General features: G+C 22.4%; 1 protein-coding gene and 1 long non-coding RNA gene across 2 annotated transcripts in view; one reads left to right on the forward strand and one right to left on the reverse strand.

Moving 5' to 3' along the window:
* The window catches only part of LOC117180377 (small nuclear ribonucleoprotein-associated protein B), a 16576-nt gene extending 9241 nt beyond the window's left edge, over positions 1 to 7335 (reverse strand). Inside the window, exon 1 of the mRNA XM_033372853.1 lies at positions 7185 to 7335. Coding sequence (XP_033228744.1) covers positions 7185 to 7187 — 3 coding nt within the window. The 5' untranslated portion in view covers positions 7188 to 7335. The remainder of the gene's footprint in view (positions 1 to 7184) is intronic.
* Positions 7336 to 7454: 119 nt separating this feature from the next.
* LOC117179543 overlaps positions 7455 to 22426 on the forward strand; it is a 90666-nt gene continuing 75694 nt past the window's right edge. The window contains exon 1 of the long non-coding RNA XR_004467933.1: positions 7455 to 7570. This is a non-coding gene — a long non-coding RNA (uncharacterized LOC117179543). The remainder of the gene's footprint in view (positions 7571 to 22426) is intronic.

Here is a 22426-nt window from a genome sequence, read left to right on the forward strand (position 1 = left end):
TAAAATTCTTGGTGAAAAGATAAATTCACGGTCATTTACCGATCTCAAAAAATGTCAGGCTTTCCATGTTAAACAGTTCCGTTAAAGATTCATTACTTTTAAATATTTGGTTTCAACTTACTTGTCTTAAATAAAAATTCAAATATTGCTAAATATTCAATAATTAATCTTTTTTTTATTAAAAATTTTCAAATTAAACGGGTTAAAAATTGAATATTTTAGATTAAAACAATATTTTAAATTTAATAAAATCCTTTAATTAAGAATATATATTTACGAAGTTATTTTTCAGTTGAAAATAGTTTATAAACTTTCAGTCACAGTTTCACATTTGTTTAATGACTAAGACTTTCAAATTGAAACCGTTAAAGTTTTAATGTTAAAATCTGAAAATTCTTAAATTTTGAACTGATTTAAAATCGTTTTATCAAATCGTTTTTCTTTACTTTTTATTACTTAAAGTACAGATAAATTTGTTTAAAGATATTTATTTATTAAATAAAAATGGTTTTTATCCAAAATTTTCAACATCAAAGACTTTTATTTTTTATTTCAAATTTAAGAAATTTATATTAGATTAAAATCCAAATTAAAAATCCTATTAACCGCCAATAATCAAATTCATGTAAACTCCTTTAAAAAAAACAAGAATCCAACGAGCAAATGTTTTTGGATTGATTCTTTTTCACGGTGTGTATAACGTTCCAAATTCGCGAAAAAATGAAATCCCAAAAACCCTAAATCACGACAACAGTTTTTTTTTACGAAAAAGCAAATTGATGAAATGTTTCTTTGGCTCAAGCTGAATAAATTTCAAAATCGACATATTCAATTTTTTTTAAATGTGTGCATATGACTCAATTCGAAAAATATGTTTTTGCACATTAAAAAAAATAGTTATTAAGCAAAAAATTTATTCAAAAAATTCCTACTCCCATTATTTTTTATTAGCAAAATCTGCAAACATAAGATATTCGTCATAATTTTTAAACCAGATGGACGAATTTTCGAAAAAATAGTTCAATTTCAACAAAAATATTTCAATTTTCAGATAAAATAGAAGAATTTTCTACAAAAAATAATAAAATAGTTTAATTTTAAACCACGATAAAATTGTTTTTCAAATAAACAGTTGCATTTACAGCCAAGTAGTAAATCTTTCATGCAAAAGATAGAAATCGTTAACAAAATAGTTGAATTTTCAACCTGCCTACTCCCAAAAAAACGAATTTTCTATAAAATAATTGAATTTTCGACAAAATCAAAAGTTAATGTTCAACCAAACAAGTAAATTTTCTATAAAAAATGATGAATTTTCAGTAAAATAGTTTCATTTCAACCACATAGCTAAATTTTCAATAACAACAAATTATTTTTTCAAATAAACAGTTGCATTTACAAATAAATAATTGTATTTGCAAGCAAAAGATACGAATTATTAACAAAACAGTTGAATTTGCAACAAAAAAAAAACGAATTTAAGACAAAAGAGTTCATTTTTTTCCCAATAAATAAATTTTCTAACAAAAATTAAGAACTTTCAACACAAAAAAAAACGAATTGTATATAAAATAGTTTAAGTTTTAACCAAAAAAATGAATTTGCGAGAAATCATTTCAATTTTAAATAAAATAATTCAATTTCAACCGAAATAGTTCGATTTTCAACTAAAAAAAAAAAATTATTTTTCCAATGAGCAATTGAATTAAAAACTCAATAGTAAACCTTTTAAACAAAATAGTCAAATTCTAAGAAAATAGTTTGATTTTCAATCAAAAATAATTCAAATTTCAACGAATAAAAATTATTTTTTAAACGAACAATTGCATTCACATTCAAATAGTTGAACTTTGAAGCAAAAGAGACGAAATATAATAAAAATAGTTGAATTTTCAACCCAAAAAGACAAAATTTCTAAAAAAACACTGAAAGTTTCGACAAAAAAGTTCATTTTCAAACAAATAAATAAATGCCGTCATAATAATGACGAATTTTCAACACAATATACGAATTATCTACAAAATAGTTGATTTAAAAAAAAAAAAGATGAATTTACAACACAAAAAGATTAATTATTTATAAAATAATTTGATTTTCGAGAAAAAAGTCGATTTGTCAACAAAATAGATTAATTTCAACAAAAACAGTACAATTGCAACCAAAATAGTTTAAATTTCAACTTTCAAAATTATTTTGCAAGCTAAGAATTGCATTTACAAACAAATAGTTGACTTTTGAAACAACAGAGACGAATTATTAACCAAAAAGTTCAATTTAAACCAAAATAGTTTCATTTTCAACTACAAAAAATATTTTTCAAATTAAAAGTTGCATTTAGAACCAAAAGGTAAATCTTTCAAGCAAAAAATACGAATTATAAAAAAGATGGTTGAATTTTTATTCCAAAATTAGGAATTTTCGACAAAATAGTTCAATTTCAACCAAAATATTTCAATTTTCAGATAAAATAGAACAATTTTCAATTACTAAAAATTATTTTTCAAATAACACTTGCATTTACAAACCAATATTTGTACTTTCTAACAAAAGAGTTGAATTTTCAACAACAAAAAAACAAATTTTCTGCAAAAGAGTGGAATTTTCGACAAAAAAGTGCTTTTTCAACAAAAAAATAAATAAATATTCTCAGAAAAATAATGAATTTTTAACTCAAGAAGACGAATTATCTATAAAATAGTTGAATTTTCAACCAAAAAGTAGAATTTTCAAAAAAAAAGGTTAAACTTTCCAAAAAAAAGTTTAACCAAAACAGATGAATTATTAATAAAAAAGTCAGAACTTTCAACCCCCCAAAAAATTCTACTATACAGATAAATTTTCGATAAAAATTTAATTTTCAGCCAAATAAGTTAATTTTTTATGAAAAATGATCAATTTTCGACAAAATACTTTATATTCAAACAAAACAGCTTATTTTTCAACTAAAAAAATTATTTTTCAAATGAACAGCTGCATTTACAAATAAATAGTTGTACTTTTAAGCAAAGGAGACGAATTACTAAAAAAATAGTTGAATTTTCGACAAGCACAAAAACGAATTTTCGCCAGGAAAGTTTTCTTTTCAAACAAATAAATAAATTTTATAACAAAACTGATGAATTTTTAACAGAAGAAGACGATTTATCTATAAAATTGTTGAATTTTCAACCAAAACGTCGAATTTTCGGAAAAAAAGTTGAATTTCCAACGAAATAGTTCAATTTCAACTACTAAAAATTAGGTTTTGACAAAAAGTTGTATTTACACCCACATAGTTGAACTTTGAAACAGAAGAGACATATTTTTTACAAAATATTTCATTTTCCTACCAAAATTGATGAATTTTCTACAAAATAGTTCAATTTTCATATAGAAAAAATTATTTTTCAAAGAAACAGTTGTAGTGACAGTCAAAAAGTAAATATTTCATTTAAAAGAGACGAATTATAAACAAAATAGTTGAATTTTCAACAAACAATCAAATTAATTTTTTACAAAATGGACGAATTATTATCTAGATAGTTGAATTTTCAACCCAAAAAGACGATTTTTCTACAAAACAGTTGAATTTTATACCAAAAAAAATAATTTTCAAATAAACGAATGAATTTTCTAGCAAAAATGATGATTTAAAAAAATATATATATATAACTTTTCATCTAAAAAATATACATTTTTAGAAAACAGAAGTTTAATTCTCAGAGTAAAAAGTGTTGTATAAACTAAAATAGATTTTCGACGGAATAGATCAATTCGAAATAAACAAAACGATTCATTTTCTACCAAAAAAAGAATAATATTTAACAAAATACATGAATTTCCAACCAAATATTTTATATTTTAATAGAATTTTCAACCCAAAAAGAGGAATTTTCTACAAAAAAGTGAAATTTTAGACAAAACCTATTTTTCAAGTAAACAGATGATTTTTTTTAACAAAAATAAGGATTTTTCAACAAAATAGATGAGTTTTCAACTAAAATTTATATTAATACGTTTTTAGTAAAATAAAATAATTCTTCAACAAAAAAGTTATATTTTGAGCTAAACAAAACGATTAATTTTCCACCAAAAAAAGAATTTTTGTTATCAAAATACATTAATTTTCAACCAAATATTTTATATTATACTGGAGTTTTCAATCAAAGACGATTTTTCTACAAAACAGTTTAATTTTCGACAAAAACGTTCGTTTTTAAATAAAGATTATATATTTTCTACCAAAAATGATTAATTTTCAACAAAATAGATTACTTTAACTAAAATTTTTATTAATACGTTTTTAGTAAAATAATTATTCAACAAAATAGTTATATTTTGAGCTAAATAAAACGATTTATTTTCTTACAAAAAAAAAAATACTTTTTAACCAATACAATAATTTTTAACTAAATATTTTATGTTTTAAAGGAATTTTGAACTAAACAAAACGATTAATTTTCTTACAAAAATAAAATACTTTTTAACAAGTGCAATAATTTTTAACTAAATATTTTATATTTTAATGGAATTTTCAACCCAAAAAAACGCATTTTCTATAACACAGTTGAATTTTAGACAAAAAAATTAATTTTCAAATCAAATATTTTTTTAATTAATCTTTTTTCGTCGAAAATTCATTTGCTTTGTTCAATATTTGTTTTTTTTTTGGACAGAAAATTTATTATTTAAATTGAACTTTCAATAGCTTTTAAAAGGTTTCAAGGATTTTCAAAAGATTTGCAATATTCCAGGGGATCTTTTAAAAAGATTCCAAGGCATTTTAAGTTTATTTTAATAATAAAAAAAATTATTTTTAACAAAATACATGAATTTCCAACCAATTATTTTATATTTTAATGGAATTTTCAACCAAAAAAGACTTTTCTACGAAATTTTTCAAATTTTCAACAAAAAAGAAAACTGCATTTTTTACCAAAAATGATGAATTTTCAACAAAATAGATGACTTTTCAATTAAAATTTATATTAATACGTTTTTAGTAAAATAAAATAATTTGTCAACAAAATAGTTATATTTCGAGCTAAAGAAAAATATTAATTTTCGGCAAAAAAAACAATAATAATATTTTTTAACCAAATACAATAATTTTCAAATAAATATTTTATATTTTACTGGAATTTTCAAGCAAAAGACGAATTTTCTACAAAACAGTTGAATTTTAGACACAAAAAAAAATAATTTTCAAGTAAACCAATGAATTTACAACAAAACATGATTTTTCAACTCAAAATTATACATTTTTAGCAAACAATAGAATGGTTTAATTTTCAAGTAGAGTAATACATGTTTCATAAAATAAAATAAATTTTCGACGGAATAGATTAATTTAAACTATACAAAACGAGTAATTTTCTACTAAAAAAAGATTATAACAAAATACAATAATTTTGAACTAAATATTTTATATTGCAATGGAATTTTCGACCGAAAAACGAATTTTTTACAAAAAAGGTTGAATTGTCGACAAAAAAGTTAATTGTTCAGTGACATGTTACTGGTTTTCAATTGCTATGTTGAATATTTGTCTTTTTGGACAGAAAATTCATTTTTTTTAATTGAATTTTCAAGAGCCTTTAAAAAGTTTCAGAGGTTTTACAAGATTAGCAATATTTCAGGGGATTTTTTAAAAAAATTCAAAGGCATTTTTAACAAAATACATGAATTTCTAACCAAATATTATATATTTTAATGGAATTTTCAACCCTAAAAGACGACTTTTCTACCAAATGTTGAATTTCAGATAAAAGTTAATTTTCCAGTAAAAAGCTGATTTTTTACGAAAAATGATGAATTTTCAACAAAACAGATGATTTTTCAAATAAAAATTATACATTTTTAGCAAACATTAGAAATTTAATTCTCACAGTAATAACAGTTTCATAAAATAAAATAAATTTTCGACGAAACAGATCAATTTCAACTAAACAAAAACCATTAATTTTCTACAAAAAAAAAATAATAATAATTTTTAGCAGAATAAATGAATTTTCAAGCAAATATTTTTTATTTTAATGGAATTTTCGACCGAAAGATTGAAGTAAAAGCTGAAGTTTTTACCAAAAATGATGAATTTTCAACAAAACAGATGATTTTTCAACTAAAAATTATACATTTTGAGCAACAATAGAAATTTAATTCTCAGTGAGAGTAATAAGTGTTTCATAAAATAAAATTTCGACGAAATAGACAAATTTTGAAATCAAGAATACGACTAATTTTCGACCAAAGAAAAAACAATAATTTTTAACAAAATCTATGAATTTTCAAACAAATATTTTATATTTTAATGGAATTTTCAAGAAAAAAAAGTTAATTTTCAAATAAACAGCTGAATTTTCTACCGAAAATAATGAATTTTAAACTAAAAATAATAAATTTTTAGCAACAAATATAATATTTTAATTTCCAGTTAGAGTAGTAAGTGTTTCATAAAATAAAATTTCGACGAAATAGATGAATTTTGAACTAAGCAAGACATTAATCATGAATTTTTTAACCAAATATTTTATATTTTAATTGAATTTTCAACCAAAAGGGTGAATTATCACCAAGAAGATTAATGTTCTACCACAAAATAGTTTTAAAAAAATACAGAAATGTTCAAACAAATTAGTTGAATTTTAAATGAAGGAGATTGATGTTCAAACAAACATGAAATCGTGCAGTTTTCATATTAAAAAATTAATTTTCATTAAAAATATTAACAAAATAGTTCAATTTCGAACAAAAAACTGTGGTTTTCAACTAAAGTAATGAATCATCAAACTAAAAAATGCATTTTTAACAGTCATTTCACGTTCAGCTAAGTAGTAGACTTTTTGAACTTATCATTTTAAAAACTAAAAAAATATGATTTAAACAAAAATTTGTCAGGAAAATTTAATGATCAAATAGGTATCCTGCTTGGGACAATATTTCAAAGCAAAGTTTGCTCCAAAACTTATGTTACCCACATAACCTCACAAATCGACTTTTTCTTATCTCATTATTATTCCCAATGTAAAAGCAAAGAATTAATTACATTATTTTAATTATAATTATTGAAAAATAAAGCTAACTTAGTATAACTGTAACTAGAAATCGTTATAAAGAGAAAGGTTCGATAGTTTAGAGGTTATGTCAAAGACGCTAGAAAATAAGCAATGTTTACAAAGTTATAAAAAGGAAAATTAAAGTCTTACCATTTTTGCGGCTTTTTATTGACGATCCTTTAGTGAAAAAAATTATTTGGATGGTCGAGATATAAAAATATCGTTTAAAAACCTAACCGGCTAGTAATCAAGCGAAAACGTTTCACACAGTTTCACACCTCGGTTCCGTTTCCGTCAACCGCGTGCCAGGAGATGGCGCTGTTCGAAATTTGGTGACTTATTTTCAGTAAGTTCCGACCGATGGCGCAATCTGTCTCTTTTTCGATTTGCGCGTGTTTGAACATGTCGAAAAAATCTATCAAATTTGAGTATTTTTCATTTTCTAAAACAGTATTTTTTTAGTGATTTGTTGATAAAAGTTAGCAATAAGGTGGAAATTGGGCTGATTTGTTAAAGCAGAATCTAAATAAATTGAGGTAGGTTCATTTATTTATCTTTATTTCCATTGTATTGTATTCGAAAAATGATGAAAAAATTTACATAATCTGAGGTTATGATTTATGATCTTTTTGTAGGACGTTTTCTTGAATCGCTGAAAATAAATAGAGTTTTCATTATTTATTTCGGTAAAATGTAGATGTAAGTAATTGAAGAGGAATCTTTTGAGAAAAAGAACAGAAAAATTGTGTTTATCCAAATTCCGATTTTTTAAGGTGGTCGCAGGTCAGGATTTTTTCTTGGAATTTCGAAAGATTTGAAATATTTCAGGGGATTTACAAAATATTTCAAGGATTTTTAAATTAATTTTAATAATTTAAAGGGATTTCAAAGGATTAAAAATATTTTAGGGTGTTTTAAAGGATTCCAAGGCATTTTTTATTTATATCAATAATTTCAAAAAAGAATAATTATTTAAAGAATCTTGAATGAATTTCCAAGAATTTGAAAGGACTTGAGATATTTGAGAGTATTTTAACAGTCAAAGGAATTCAAAAAAATTTTTCGGGTATTTTTTAATTTTCTGAGGAATTTTCAAAAGCTTTAAAAAAGTTTTAAGGATTCTCAAAAAATCTAAAATATTTCAGGGGATTTTTAAAAAAGATTCCAAGAAATTTTCAATTTATTTCAATAATTTAAAGGCATTTCAAAGGATTAAAAATATTGTTGAGAATTTTAAAAGATTCCAAGCAATTTTTCATTTATTTTGCAATATTTCAGGGGATTCTAAAAGGATTCCAAAGAATTTTTAACTGATTCCAATAATTTCGAAAAATATTAAGAATTTTAAGGAATTTAAATGACTTGAAATATTTTAAGGTATTTTAGCAGAATCCAAAGGATTTATAAATTTTCTAAAGGATTCTTCTTAAATTTCTAAGGAATTTTCAAGAGCTTTTAAAAAATTTCAAGGATTTACATATTTTTTAAGGATGTTTCTTAAATCTGTAAGGAATTTTTAAGGTCATTAAAAAGTTTCAATGATTTTCAAAAGATTTGAAATATTTCAGGGGATTTAAAAAATTTCTAGGCAACTTTTTTATTATTTCAATAAATTAAAGAATTTATAATCATTGAAAGAATCTGTCAAGGAATTTGAAAGGACTTGTAATATTTTAAGGTATTTTAGCAAAAGCTAAAGTATTTACCAATTTTTTACGGATATTTCTTAAATTTCTAAGAAATTTTTAAGCGCATTAAAGTGTTTCGAATATTTTTAAAAGATTTGCAATATTTTAGAGGATTTTAAAAAGATTCCAAGCAATTTTTTATTTAATTCAAAAATTTACAGAATCATTAAGGAATTTCAATGAATTTAAATGGATTTTTAATATTTTATTGTATTTTAGCAGAATCCAAAGGATTTTAATGATTTTAGGATATTTCTTAAATCAAATTTCTAAGGAATTTTTTAAATAATTAAAAAGTTTCAAGAATTTTCAAAAGATTTGCAATATTTCAGGGGATTTAAAAAATATTCCAAGAATTTTTTATCTAATTCAGCAATTTAAAGAATTATTAATTATTTAAAGAATCTTTTGAGGTATTTGAAAAGACTTGAAATATTTTAGGGTATTTTAACAGAATCCAAAGGATTTATTCAATTTTTTAGAATATTTTTAAATTTTCAAGAGCTTTTAAAGTTCTAAGGATTCTTAAAAGAGTTGAAATATTTCTGGGTATTCTAAAATGATTCTAAGGAATTTTTAATTGATTCCAATAATTTCGAAAAATATTAAGAATTTTAAGGAATTTAAATTACTTGAAATATTTTAAGGTATTTTAACAGAATCTAAAGGATTAAATGTTTTTAAAGATATTCATTACAATTCTAAGGAATTGTCAAAAAGTAATTTGAAAGGACTTAAAATATTTTAAGGCATTTCATTAGAATTCCAAGGATTTACATATTTGTTAAAGATTTTTCTTAAATTTCAAAGGAATTTTTAAGAGCTTTTAAACAGTTTCAAGGTTTTTGAAAAGATTTGCAATATTTCAGGAGATTTTAGAAGGATTCCAATCAATTTTCAATTTATTTCAATAATTTAAAGAATTATTAATCATGAAAAAAATATTGAAAGAATTTCAAGGAATTTAAAAGTATTTAAAGTGTTTTAAGGAATTGTAGCAGAGTCCAAAAGATTTTAATGATTTCAGGATATTTCTTAAATGAATTTTCTAAGGAATTTTTAAGATGATTAAAAAGTGTCAAGGATTTTCAAAGGATTTGCAATTTTTAGGGGATTTTTTAAGAAGATTACAAGGCATTGAATTTATTTCAATAATTTAAAGGCATTTAAAAGTATTAAATATATTTTTGAGTATTTTAAAATATTCCAAGCAATGCTTAATTTATTTCAATAATTTCAGGTATTACTTATTATTTAAATAATCTTTAAAGAATTACAAGGAATTTGAAAGGACTTGAAATATTTTAAGTTATTTTTAGCAAAATCCAAAGGATATACAAATTTTTTAAAGATATTTCGTAAATTTTTAAGAAATTTTCAAGGCATTAAAAAGTTTCAAGGATTGGCAAAGGATTTGTAATATTTCATGGGATTTTAAATAGATTCCAAGCAATTTTCAATTTATTTGAAAAATTTAAAGAATTATTAATTATTTATAGAATATTTAAAGAATTTCAAGGATTTTTAAAGGATTTTAAATCTTTTAAGGTATTTTAGCAGAATCCAAAGGATTTTAATGGTTTCAAGATATTTCTTAAATTAAATTTCTAAGGAATTTTTAAGAGCATTAAAAAGTTTCAAGGATTTTCAAAGAATTTGCAATATTTCAGGGGATTTAAAAAATAATTCAAGCGATTTTTGAACCTATTCAATAATTTAAAGCATTATTAATTATTGAAAGAATCTATCAAGAATTTCAAGGAATTTGAAAGGACTTGAAATATTTTCAGATATTTTAGCAGAATTCAAAGGATTTCATTTTTTTAGGATATTTCTTCAATTTCTAAGAAATTTTTAAGGCCATTAAAAAGTTTCAAGGATTTTCAAAAGATTTGCAATATTTCAGGGGATTTTAAAAAGATTCCAAACCATGTTTAATTTATTTCAATAATTCAAAGGTATTTCAAAGGATTAAAAATATTTTTGAGTATTTTAAAAGATTTTAAGCAATTTTTAATTTATTTCAATAATTTAATTAATTATTAATGATTTAAAAAATCTTGAAAGAATTTCAAGGAATGTAAAAGGACTTGAAATATTTGAACGTATTTTAGCAAAATCCAAAGGATTTAAAAATTTTTAAAGGATATTTCTTAAATTTTTAAGGAATTTTCGAGAGCGTTAAAAAGTTTCAAGGATTTTCTAAGAATCTGCAATATTTCAGGGGATTTAAAAAATAATTCAAGCGATTTTTAACCTACTCAGTAATTTAAAGCATTATTAATTATTGAAAGAATCAAGAATTTCAGGGAATTTGAAAGGACTTGAAATATTTTCAGATATTTTAGCAGAATTCAAAGGATTTCATTTTATTAGGATATTTCTTAAATCTCTAAGAAATTTTTAAGGTCATTAAAAAGTTTCAAGGATTTTCAAAAGATTTGCAATATTTCAGGGGATTTTAAAAAGATTCCAAACCATGTTTAATTTATTTCAATAATTCAAAGGTATTTCAAAGGATTAAAAATATTTTTGAGTATTTTAAAAGATTTTAAGCAATTTTTAATTTATTTCAATAATTTAATTAATTATTAATGATTTAAAAAATCTTGAAAGAATTTCAAGGAATTTAAAAGGACTTGAAATATTTGAACGTATTTTAGCAAAATCCAAAGGATTTAAAAATTTTTTAAGGATATTTCTTAAATTTTTAAGGAATTTTCGAGAGCGTTAAAAAGTTTCAAGGATTTTCAAAGAATTTGCAATATTTCAGGGGATTTAAAAAATAATCCAAGCGATTTTTTAACCTATTCAATAATTTAAAGCATTATTAATTATTGAAAGAATCTATCAAGAATTTTAAGGAAATTGAAAGAACTTGAAATATTTAAAGGTATTTATCAGAATTCAAAGGATTTACATTTTTTTAGGATATTCCTTAAATTTCTAAGGAATTTGTAAGAGCTTTTAAATAGTTTGAAGGAGTTTCAAAAGATTTGCAATATTTCAGGGGATTTTATAAAGATTCTAAGTAATTTTAAATTATTTAAATAACTGAAGGAATTATTAATTATTTAAATAATTTAAAGAATTAATAATTATTTAAAGAATCTTTAAAGAATTTCAAGGAATCTAAAAGGATTTTTAATGTTTTAAGGTATTGTGACAGAATCCAAATGATTTTACTGATTTCAGAATATTTCTTAAATTATATTTCCAAGGCATTTTTAAGATCATTAAAAATTTTCAAGGATTTTCGAAAGATTTGCAATTATTTAGGGGATTTAAAAAAATCTCTATGCAGTTTTTTAATTTTGATTTTTAATTTTTAATTTAATCATTGAAAGAATTTCAAGGAATTTGAAAAGACTCGAAATTTTTAAAGGTATTTTAGCAAAATCCAAAAGATTTACAAAATTGTTAAGGATATTTATTAAATTTCTGAGAAATTTTCAAGAGCATTAAAAAGTTTCAAGGATTTTCAAAGGATTTGCAATGTTTCATGGGATTTAAAAAATATTCCAAGCAATTTCTTATCTAATTTAGTAATTTAAGGAATTATTAATTATTTTGAAGAATCTTTCAAGGTGTTTGAAAGGACTTGAAATATTTTAGGATATTTTAACAGAATCCAAAGGATTTATACAATTTTTTAGGATATTTTTTAATTTTGTAAGGAATTTTCAAGAGCTTTAAAAGTTTGAAGGATTCTCAAAAGATTTATAAATATTTCAAGGGATTCTAAAAATATTCTAAGGAATTTTTAATTGATTTAAATATTTTCAAGAATTATTAATTATGTGAAGAATCTTTGACGAATTTTAAGGAATTTAAAGAAATTTGAAAGGACTTGAAATATTTTAAGTTGTATTAGCAGAATCCAAAGGATTTACAAATTTTTTAAAGATATTTCTGAAATTTCTAAAGAATTTTCAAGAACTTCAAAAAGTTTTAAGGATTCTCAAAAGATAAAAAATATTTCAGGGGATTTTTAAAAGAGTCCAAGAAATTATTAATTGATTCGAATAATTTGAAGAATTATTAATTATTTAAAGCATCGCTGAAGAATTGAAAGGAATTTAAAGGACTTGAAACATTTTAAGACATTTTAGCAGAATCCGAAGAATTTAAAAGATTTTAGGATATTTATTAAATTTCTAAGGAATTTTCAAAAGCTATAAAAAAATTCAAGGATTTTTAAAACATTTGAAATATTTTAGGGGATTTTAAAAATATTTCAGGGAATTTGTAATTAATTTAAATAGTTTAAGGGGATTTCAAAGGATCTGAAATGTTTTAAGGTATTTTAAAAGATTCCAAGGATTTTTTTATTATTTCAATAATTTAAAAAATGATTAATTATTTAATGAATCTCTCAAGAGTTTTAAGGGATTTGAAAGGGCATTAAATATTTGAAGGTATTTTTGCATAATCCAAAAGATTTACAAATTTTTTAAGGATATTTTATAAATTTCTAAGAAATTTTCAAGAGCTTTTAAAAAGTTTCAAGGATTCTCAAAAGATTTGCAATATTTCAGGGGATTTTTTAAAAAGATTGCAAGGCATTTTCAATTAATTTTAATCATTTGAAGGGATTTCAAAGGATTGTCAATATTTTTGAGTAGTTTAAAAGATTTTAAGCAGTTTTTAATTTATTTCAATAATTTAATTAATTATTAATCATTTAAAAAATTTTGAAAGAATTTCAAGGAATTTAAAAGGACTTGAAATATTTTAAGGTATTTTAGCAAAATCCAAAGGATTTACACATTTTTTAAGGATATTTCTTAAATATTTAAGGAATTTTCAAGAGCATTAAAAAGTTTCAAGGATTTTCAAAGGATTTGCAATATTTCTGGGAATTTTAAAAAGATTCCAAGAAACTTTTTATCTAATTTAGTCATTTAAATAATTATTAATTTTTAAAAGAATTGATTCGAATCATTTCAAGAATTATTAATTATTTAAAGAATCGTTGAAGAATTTTAAGGAATTTAAAGGACTTGAAATATTTCAGGGGATTTTAAAGAGATTTGAAAGAATTTTTTTTTTCAATAATTTAAAGAATTTTTTTTAATATTTCAAGGAATTTGAAAGGACTTGAAATATTTTAAGGTCTTTTAGCAGAATCCAAAGGATTGGCAAATTTTTGTTATTATATTTCTTAAATTTATAAGGAATTTTCAAGCGCTTTTAAAAACATTCAAGGATTTATTTTGAAAAATTTGAAATATTTCAAAGGATTTGAAAAATATTCTAAGCAATTTTCTAATTATTTCAATAATTTAAAGAATTATTAATTATTTGAAGAATCTCCGAAGAATTTGATTAATTTTGAAAGGACTTTAGACGTTTTAGGGTATTTTAACAGAACCCAAAGGATTTACGAAATTTTTTTAGGTTATTTTTTTAATTTTTAAGGAATTTTCAAGAGTTTTAAAAGATTTGCCAGGATTATCAAAAGATTTTCAATATTTTAGGGGATTTTTGTAAGATTTCAAGGCATTTTAAATTTATTTCAATAATTTGAAGGGGCTTTGAAGGATTTGCAAATTACCAGGGAGTTTTTAAAAGATTCCAAGCAATTTTTTAATCTATTTCAATAATTTAAAGAATCTTTCAAGAATTCCAGGGAATTTGAAAGGGCTTGAAATATTTAAGGAATTTCAACAGAATCCAAAGGATTTACAAAAATTATAAGGATATTTCTTAAAAATCTAAGGAATTTTCAAGATCTCTTAAAAACTTTTAAAGATTTTCAAAAGATATGAAATATTTCAGAAGATTTTAAAAATATTCCAAGAAATTTTTATTTGATTCCAATAATTTCAAAAAATAATCATTATTTAAAGAATTTCAAGGAATTTGAAATAACTTAAAATATCTTAATATATTTAAACAGAATCCAAAGTATTTTAAATATTTTAGGATATTTATTGCATTTCTAAGGATTTTTCAAGAGTTTAAAAAATTTTTCAAATATTTTCAAAAAATTTGCAATATTTCAGGGGATTTTAAAAGATTCCAAAGCATTTTTAATTGTTTCCAATAATTTGAAGGGATTTAAAACGCTTAAAAATATTTTAGACTGTTTTAAAGATTCCAAGGAATTTTTAATTGATTTAAATATTTTAAAGAATGATTAATTAGTTTAAAAATCCCTAAAGAATTTCCGAGAAATCGAAAAACTGGAGATATTCTTAGGTATTTTAACAGAATTCAAAAGATTTTCAAGATTTTGTTTAGGACATTTTTTAGTGATTTTTCTAGAGCTTTAAAAAGTATCAAGGATTTTCAAAATGTTTGGGATATTTCAGGATATTTTTAAAAATATTTCCAAGCATTTTTAATTTATTTCAATAATTTGAAGCGATTTAGAAGGAATTTAAAGGTTTGAGGATATTTGTAAAAATTCCAAAGAGTTTTAAGAACTTTAGAAAGTTTCAAGAGACATCAAAAGACTTGAAAAATATTTTAGGGTATTTTAACAGAAGCCAAGATATTTTTAATAGATTTCAATAATTTTAAGGGATTCTAAAGAATTTTCAAGATTTGGTGGAATTTTTTTATTTTCTAAGGAATTTTCAAGAGCTTTAACTTAAAAAGTATTTTTAAAGAATTTTTAATATTTAAGGTATTTTAAAAAAAGATTCCAAAATATTTTTAATAGATTTCAATAATTTAAAGGGATTCCAAATGATTTTAAATATTTTAGGGTATTCTGAAAAATTCCGAAGGTTCATTAGGATTTTAGGGTCTTTTTAAATTTTGTAAAGGAATTTTCAAGAGTTTTTAAAAGTTTTGAGGGATATCGAGAAATTTGAAATATTTTAGGGCATTTCAACAGAATCCATGGAATTTTTCATAGATTTCTACATACAACACATTTTTAAATATATTTTAATAATTTGAAGGCATTTCAAATTATTTTAAAGATTTTAGGGTATTTTAAACATTTCTAAGGAGTTTTCAAGAGTTTTAAAAAGTTTTAAGGGATTTCAAAATGTTACAAAGGATTTGCATTCGTCTTCTTGGCTTATAAATTTAACTATTTCGTTGGAAAAACGTCTTTTTGGGTTTAAGGTTAAGCGATCTCTAGAAAATTAATATTAAATTAATAATATTAAATATTTTTGGGATTAAAAATTCAACTGTTTTTCATAAAATTCGTCTTTTTTGGTTTGACAATTCATATTTGTTGATTGACGATTAAATTATTTTGTTGAAAAATGTTCTTTTTTGGGGTTAAATCCAACTGTTTTTTGATTTTATAATAAAATTATTTTCTTGGTTGAAATATCAACTATGAATTAAAGATCTCGTTGAGAATTAATCTTTTTTTTATTAAAGAAATATATTTTCGGGTTATAAATTATACTGGTTTGTAGAAAATTCTTCGTTTTGGCATAAAAAGTCAACAATTTAATTGAAAATTCACTTTTTTATTGATAATTAATGTTTTTGTTCACTATTCAACTATTTGCTTAACAATTCAGTTTTTTAGGTCGAAAATGTAACTACATGGTTACAAATTCAACAATTTATTGAAAATTTAATTTTTTTTTAATTCAGATCTTTTATTATAATTTAATTATTTTGCTTGACAAATAAATTATTTCGTTGAAAATCATTTTATTTTTGGGTTGAAAATTAATTTTTTTCAGCTGAAAATGTAACTATTACATTTTGAGTTGAAATTTTTTTTAAGTTATAAATTCACCTATTTGATTAAAATTGACCTTTTTAGTGAAAAATTCATGTTACTCTGTTGAAAAAAATGTCCACTAAATTGTTGAATTATCAAACAAACAAACACAACTAATTTTATGAAAAACACCTGCATTTTCAAACTGAAAATATGATTTTTCAATAAAAAAGTAACTTTTCAAAAAAAAAAAAAAGGTTTGATGTTATTGCAATCAAACAAAAATTTGATTGAAATCAAGCAGTTGAATTCAACGAAAAAGTAAACCTAAATTAGTTTTTTTAACCGAAAGAGATCAATTTTGAAACGAAAAAGTCGAATTTTAAAAAAAGGAAGAATAAAATGTCTACTGAATTGTTGCATTTTCAAGACAAGAAAAAAAAATTCTACAAAACAGTTGTATCTTTAAATCGAAAATGTGAATTTTCAACACAAAATTACTTTTGGACCAAATAAAATAGTTCAATTTCGTACAAAATAAATGAATTTTCATCCAAAATACATCAATCAATTTTCAAAGAAAAAATTTAATAATTGATATTATTTCAACCAAACAAGATTTTGATTGAAATAACACAGTTGAATTCAAAAACAGCGAAACGAATTTTCAACAAAATAGTTAAATTTTCAAACAGAATAAATTGGATTTTTTTTATCAAAAGAGATAAATTTTCAAATGCAAAAGTCAAATTTTGAAACAAATAAGAAAATTTTTTTGCACTCAATTGTTGAATTTGCAAGACAACAAAAAAAGTGTTCTACAAAACAGTTGTATTTTCAAATCGAAAATGTGAGTTTTTAACAAAAAGTTACTTTTTAATCAATTAAAATAGTAGAATTTCATATAAAATACAATATATGAATTTTCATCCAGAATACATAAATTAATTCTCAACAAAAAATATAATAATTGATATTATTTCAACTAAAAAATATTGTGATTTGAAATTAAGCATGGTTATATTCAACCAAAAAAGTAGATTTCTTTTACAAAAAAAAAATAAATTTTAAAATGAAAAAGCAAAATTTCAAACCAAGGAAAAAAAAATTTCCTTTAAAATTGTTGAATTTTCAAGTAAAAAAGATTAATTTTCCACAAAACAGTTACATTTTCAAATCAAAAATTTGATTCCTTAACAAAAAAGTTACATTTCCACCAAATATTTGAACTTTCAAACAAAAAAGATGTTTATTCTAATCAAACACAGTTGTATTTAACCAAAAAAAGATCAATTTTTTTTTAATGTTTGTTTTTCAGATCAAAAGTAAAAACATGAATTTTCTACAAAACAGTTACATTTTTTAATCAGAAATTTCATTTATTAACAAAAAGTTACGTTCAAACGAAATATTTGAACTCACAAACAAAAACGGTTTTTATTAAAATCAAACCCAGTTGTATTTAACCAAAAAATGAGGTTTCTTACCAAAAAAGATAAATTTGTTTTGAACTTTGTTGTTACTTTCGAACGAAATAAAATAGTTGAATTTCTGACAAAATTCATGAATTTTCTTCTAAAAAAGATGAATTCTTAACGAAAATTATAATAGTTGATATTATTTCAAGCAAAAAAGATTTTTATTTGAATTCAAACACAGTTGCATTCACCCAAAAAAAATTAGATTTTTTATTACCAAAAAAGTTTAATTTTGAAACGAAAAGACAAATTTCAAACCAAGAAAGAAAAAATTGTCCACTAAAATTTTTGAATTATCAAGTCAAAAAGATGAATTTTCTGAAAAACAGTTGAACATTCAAATCGAAAAATTGAATTTATATAAAAAAAGTTACATTTTAACGCAATAGTTAAAAACTTCTGCTAACATAGATGATTTATTAAAAAAAAAAGAATAGGTTATATTATTTCAACCAAAACTATTTTTATTCAAATCAAACACAGTCGTGTTTATCCAAAAAAAAGACAAAATTTGAAACGAAAAAGCCAAATTTTAAACCAGGATAGAAAAAAGCGTCCATTAAATTGTAGAATTTTCAAGTAAAAAAAAATATAATTTTCTGAAAAAATTACATTCTCAAACCGAAAATAAGAATTATAAACAAAAAAGATAATTTTCAACCAAAATTTGAACCAAATAATATTAAAATATTTGAACAAAAAAATTAGATTTTTTACCAAAAACGTGAATTTTGAAACAAAAAAGTTGAATTTTTAATCTAAAAAGACGAATTTTCTGTAAAACAGATGCATTTTCAAACCGAAAATATAAATTTGCAACAAAAAAGTTACTTTTCAACTGAAACAAAGATTTTGATTGAAATGAAACACAGAAAGAACAAAACTGTCCATTAAATTGTTGAAATTTCAAATAAAAAAAAACTGAATTTACTGAAAAATAGTTGCATTTTGAAATCGAAAATATGAATTTTCAACAAAAAAGTTACATTTCAACCAAATATTTGAACTTTCTACCAAAAACGATTTTTATTTAACTCAAACACAGTTTTATTCAGCCAAAAAATTAGATCTTTTACCAAAAAAGATAAAATTTTGAAACGAAAAAGTCGAATTTCGGAAAATGGAAGAAAAAAATTGTCCATTAAACTGTTAAGTTTTTAAGTAGAAAATATTAATTTTCTACAAAGCAGTTACATTTTCAAATCGCAAATTTAAGTTTCAATCAAAAAATTACATTTTAACCGAATATTTAAACTTTAAACAAATTATAATTTTTATTAAAAGTAAAAAAAATTGTATTCCACAAAAAAATAGATTTTTTACCAAAAAAGATCAGTTTGTTTTCAATTTTGTTGTTGAATTATCGAGTAAAAATATGAATGTTCTACAAAAATTTTGCATTTTTATATCGAAACTATATGATGTATCAACAAAAAAGTTACTCTTCAACCAAATATTTGGACTTTAAACCAAAAACGATTTTTGTTCAAATCAAACACACTTTTATTTAACCAAATAAAAAAAAAAATACCAAAAAGGATCAATTTTGAAACGAAAAAGACAAATTTCGAAACAAGAAAGAAAAAAACTGTCTATTAAATTGTTAAATTTTCAAGTAAAAAAGATGAATTTTCTACAAAGCAGTTACATTTTCAAAAACGACGACTTTTATTCAAATCAAACACAGTTTTATTTAATCAAAAAAGTAAATTTTTCACAAAAATTAGATTGTTTCACCAAAATAAGAGATTAATTCTAAAATAAAAAAAGCCAAATTTGGAACCAAGAAAAAAAAGTTGAGATAAAAAAGACGAATTTTCAAGAAAATAGCTGATTCCTCAATGGCATGTGATGCTTAGAAAATTGTCGATGTTACCAGTTTTAGGTTCCCCCGGCTTTTTTTCTAGAATAATAAATATTTTGTTTTAAAAATTTGGGAAATGATAGCAAACATGCTAACGGACGTCCCCGCACACTTTTTTGTGCTATTTTTTCAAAAAAATTTTGATATTGCTAACAGCGTGTGTGTATATTTCGAGGTTATGTTTGTTACAATTCTCGTGAGCGTTACTTCCAAGCCAAAAGAGTTAAAAATGGCCCCTGTGTTGAAAACGGCCATGCGGCGGCGCTAGTAGTAATTTTGTTCTAGTTGTTTTGACTGTCATGTGTGTTATGTCATGGAGAGCCGTTAAAAATTCTTTAAGGCCATGTTATGAGTGGGTCACGTGATCAGATTCCTATCTTACCGCCACATTTCTTATTTGCACAACTTATATTCACACAAAACGCCACATCGGGTTGAAAATTTGGGATGCTAAACAAGAAGCACTAAGAATGGTGGGTCTGGTCCTAAATTTGTATAATTATAAAAAAAGTTTTTTATGGTAAATAATTCTCTTTGCTTATTTTATAATTATTAAAGTTAAGGACCGGACCCACCTTTCTTAGTTGTTCTTATTTATCATCCCAAATTTTCAAATCGATGTGGAGCTTCGTGTGAAAATAAGTTGGGAAATACGAAAGGTGGCGGTAAGGTAGGAATCTGATCACGTGACCCACTAGGCACATGGCCTTAAAATGTATCAAGAAAACGGTTTATTTATATAATTATTGTGAAAATGACACAGTGGATTTTTCTAATAGTTTTTTTCTTTTTTTTTTATCGAATCATTTTCATTAATTATCGCTCCGGTATGAAAATACCCGAAGACCCCGAATAAAAGAGTTAGAAGCTTTTTAATAATTATGAGAGATCTAAGGAGAAATGGTTTCGGTTTTATTTTAAAAGAATAATTTTACGTTTTGAAGATTTTAAAATGTGGGTTAAAAGAATATGGAAGACGTTGAGACCATTTATTTTTAATTTTTCAAGTTTTACAAATTTTTTAGGTAACCCGAATTTTGTCACGACGTGAAAAAAGTTCTTGAAATTCATGGGAGATTTTTAAATTTTTAAAAAGGGTTTGAAAGATTTTCAAGCAAAATTTCGCATTTTTGTCATATTACATCAATTTTGAAAAAATTTGAGTAAGTTTGAGAGATATTCAAAAATTTTGAAACGATTCAAAAATAAATAAAACTTGTAAAGTTTTTTTTCTAAATTTTGTAAAGTTTCACGAAAATGAAATATATTTTTTCTGGTTCCTAGAAAAAATTAAAATAGTTTTTTATTTCGAAAAATTAATTTGAGCAAATTATTTTAAAAGATTTTAGAAGATTTCAAAAATGGTCAAAGAAGCAGCTGACAGATTTTAGGGCAATTTTTAAAATCTTGCAGTATAAATAAAAAATGCAGAAAAAATTTGAATAATTTTTAGAAATTAGAAGGCTTAGAAGATCTGACAAAATTAAACAAAAAGAAGAATTCTCCTTATATTCGTGTGAAAGTTTAAATAATTTTTTATTTTGAACAATGAAGTATAAGAGAAAATTAAAAAAGATTTTTAAACATAACAAACGATTTTCTAAAATTTCTAAGAATAGTTTAAAAGATTTTAAAGCAAAATGTTTCAATTTGGTTAGATTGAAAATTAAAAACGAACAAAAATCGGGTAAATTCAAGAAATAATTAGTAGAACTAAAAATAATTTTGAATGTTTTCAAGAGAATGAACAAATTTTCTTAAAATTGCTGGGAACATTTAGAAGATTTACAATCTTCTAAATCATAATATTTAGTAAAATCCTATATAATAAAACAAGTTTTTAAAATTTTTTCTAGAATGTTTTCTAATACCCTTGAAATAATAAAAAAGTTTCTACATTTTCTCAAAAATCTTATGAAAATTATATTTCCATAAATTTGAAAACAAGATAATATTACGTATTTTCTTGTTCTCAATTCTCAGAATTTAATTTCAACATTGATTTAATATAATACTGCGAAAAATAATTTTCCATTAATTTACGTCTTGTCAAAGACAAAAAAATATTCGTAATGGTCTTTCTTTAAGAGTGACATACAAATGATAAAATATTTTCATTGTAATAAAAAAAATATATTGAAGGATTTATCATATTCCTTGTTTGTCATATATAAATATAATAATTATATTTATTATATAGTAGAATTATATTGTGAAGCGGCAATATAAAAAAAATTAGCTCTTCATCACTAAATTTAAAAGTGTTTGAATATCTGGGACTAATACAAAATAACGAAAGAAAGAATAACTAAATCATAAATTAGAAACAACAAAAAATTGTCGAATTATAAAATGAATGAATTGTTAAATTTTCATAAATATTTCTATTTCTGTAATTTAAGTTTGACGAAATTTAAAATTTCCGAAAATAATGAATAAATTATTAATTAATGATTCATTAAATTGTTTGCCTTATTTATAATTCTATTAATTACTTATAAATTAATAATCAATTAACTATGTTGCATAATTCTAAATTTCGGGAATTAAAACATTTGTCGCGAATTTAATAATTCGTTTATTTTAAAAGTCGGTCTTGAAGTCGGTGAATTTTAGTTTTCGATATTTTGAAATTTGGGATTTTATTTTTTGTTAATTAAAAATCTTGTCGTTATTTGAAATTTGGAAAATTTTATAATTCGATAATAATATATATT

This window comes from Belonocnema kinseyi, chromosome 9, assembly GCF_010883055.1.
Source record: "Belonocnema kinseyi isolate 2016_QV_RU_SX_M_011 chromosome 9, B_treatae_v1, whole genome shotgun sequence".
NCBI classification, from domain to species: Eukaryota; Metazoa; Arthropoda; class Insecta; order Hymenoptera; family Cynipidae; genus Belonocnema; species Belonocnema kinseyi.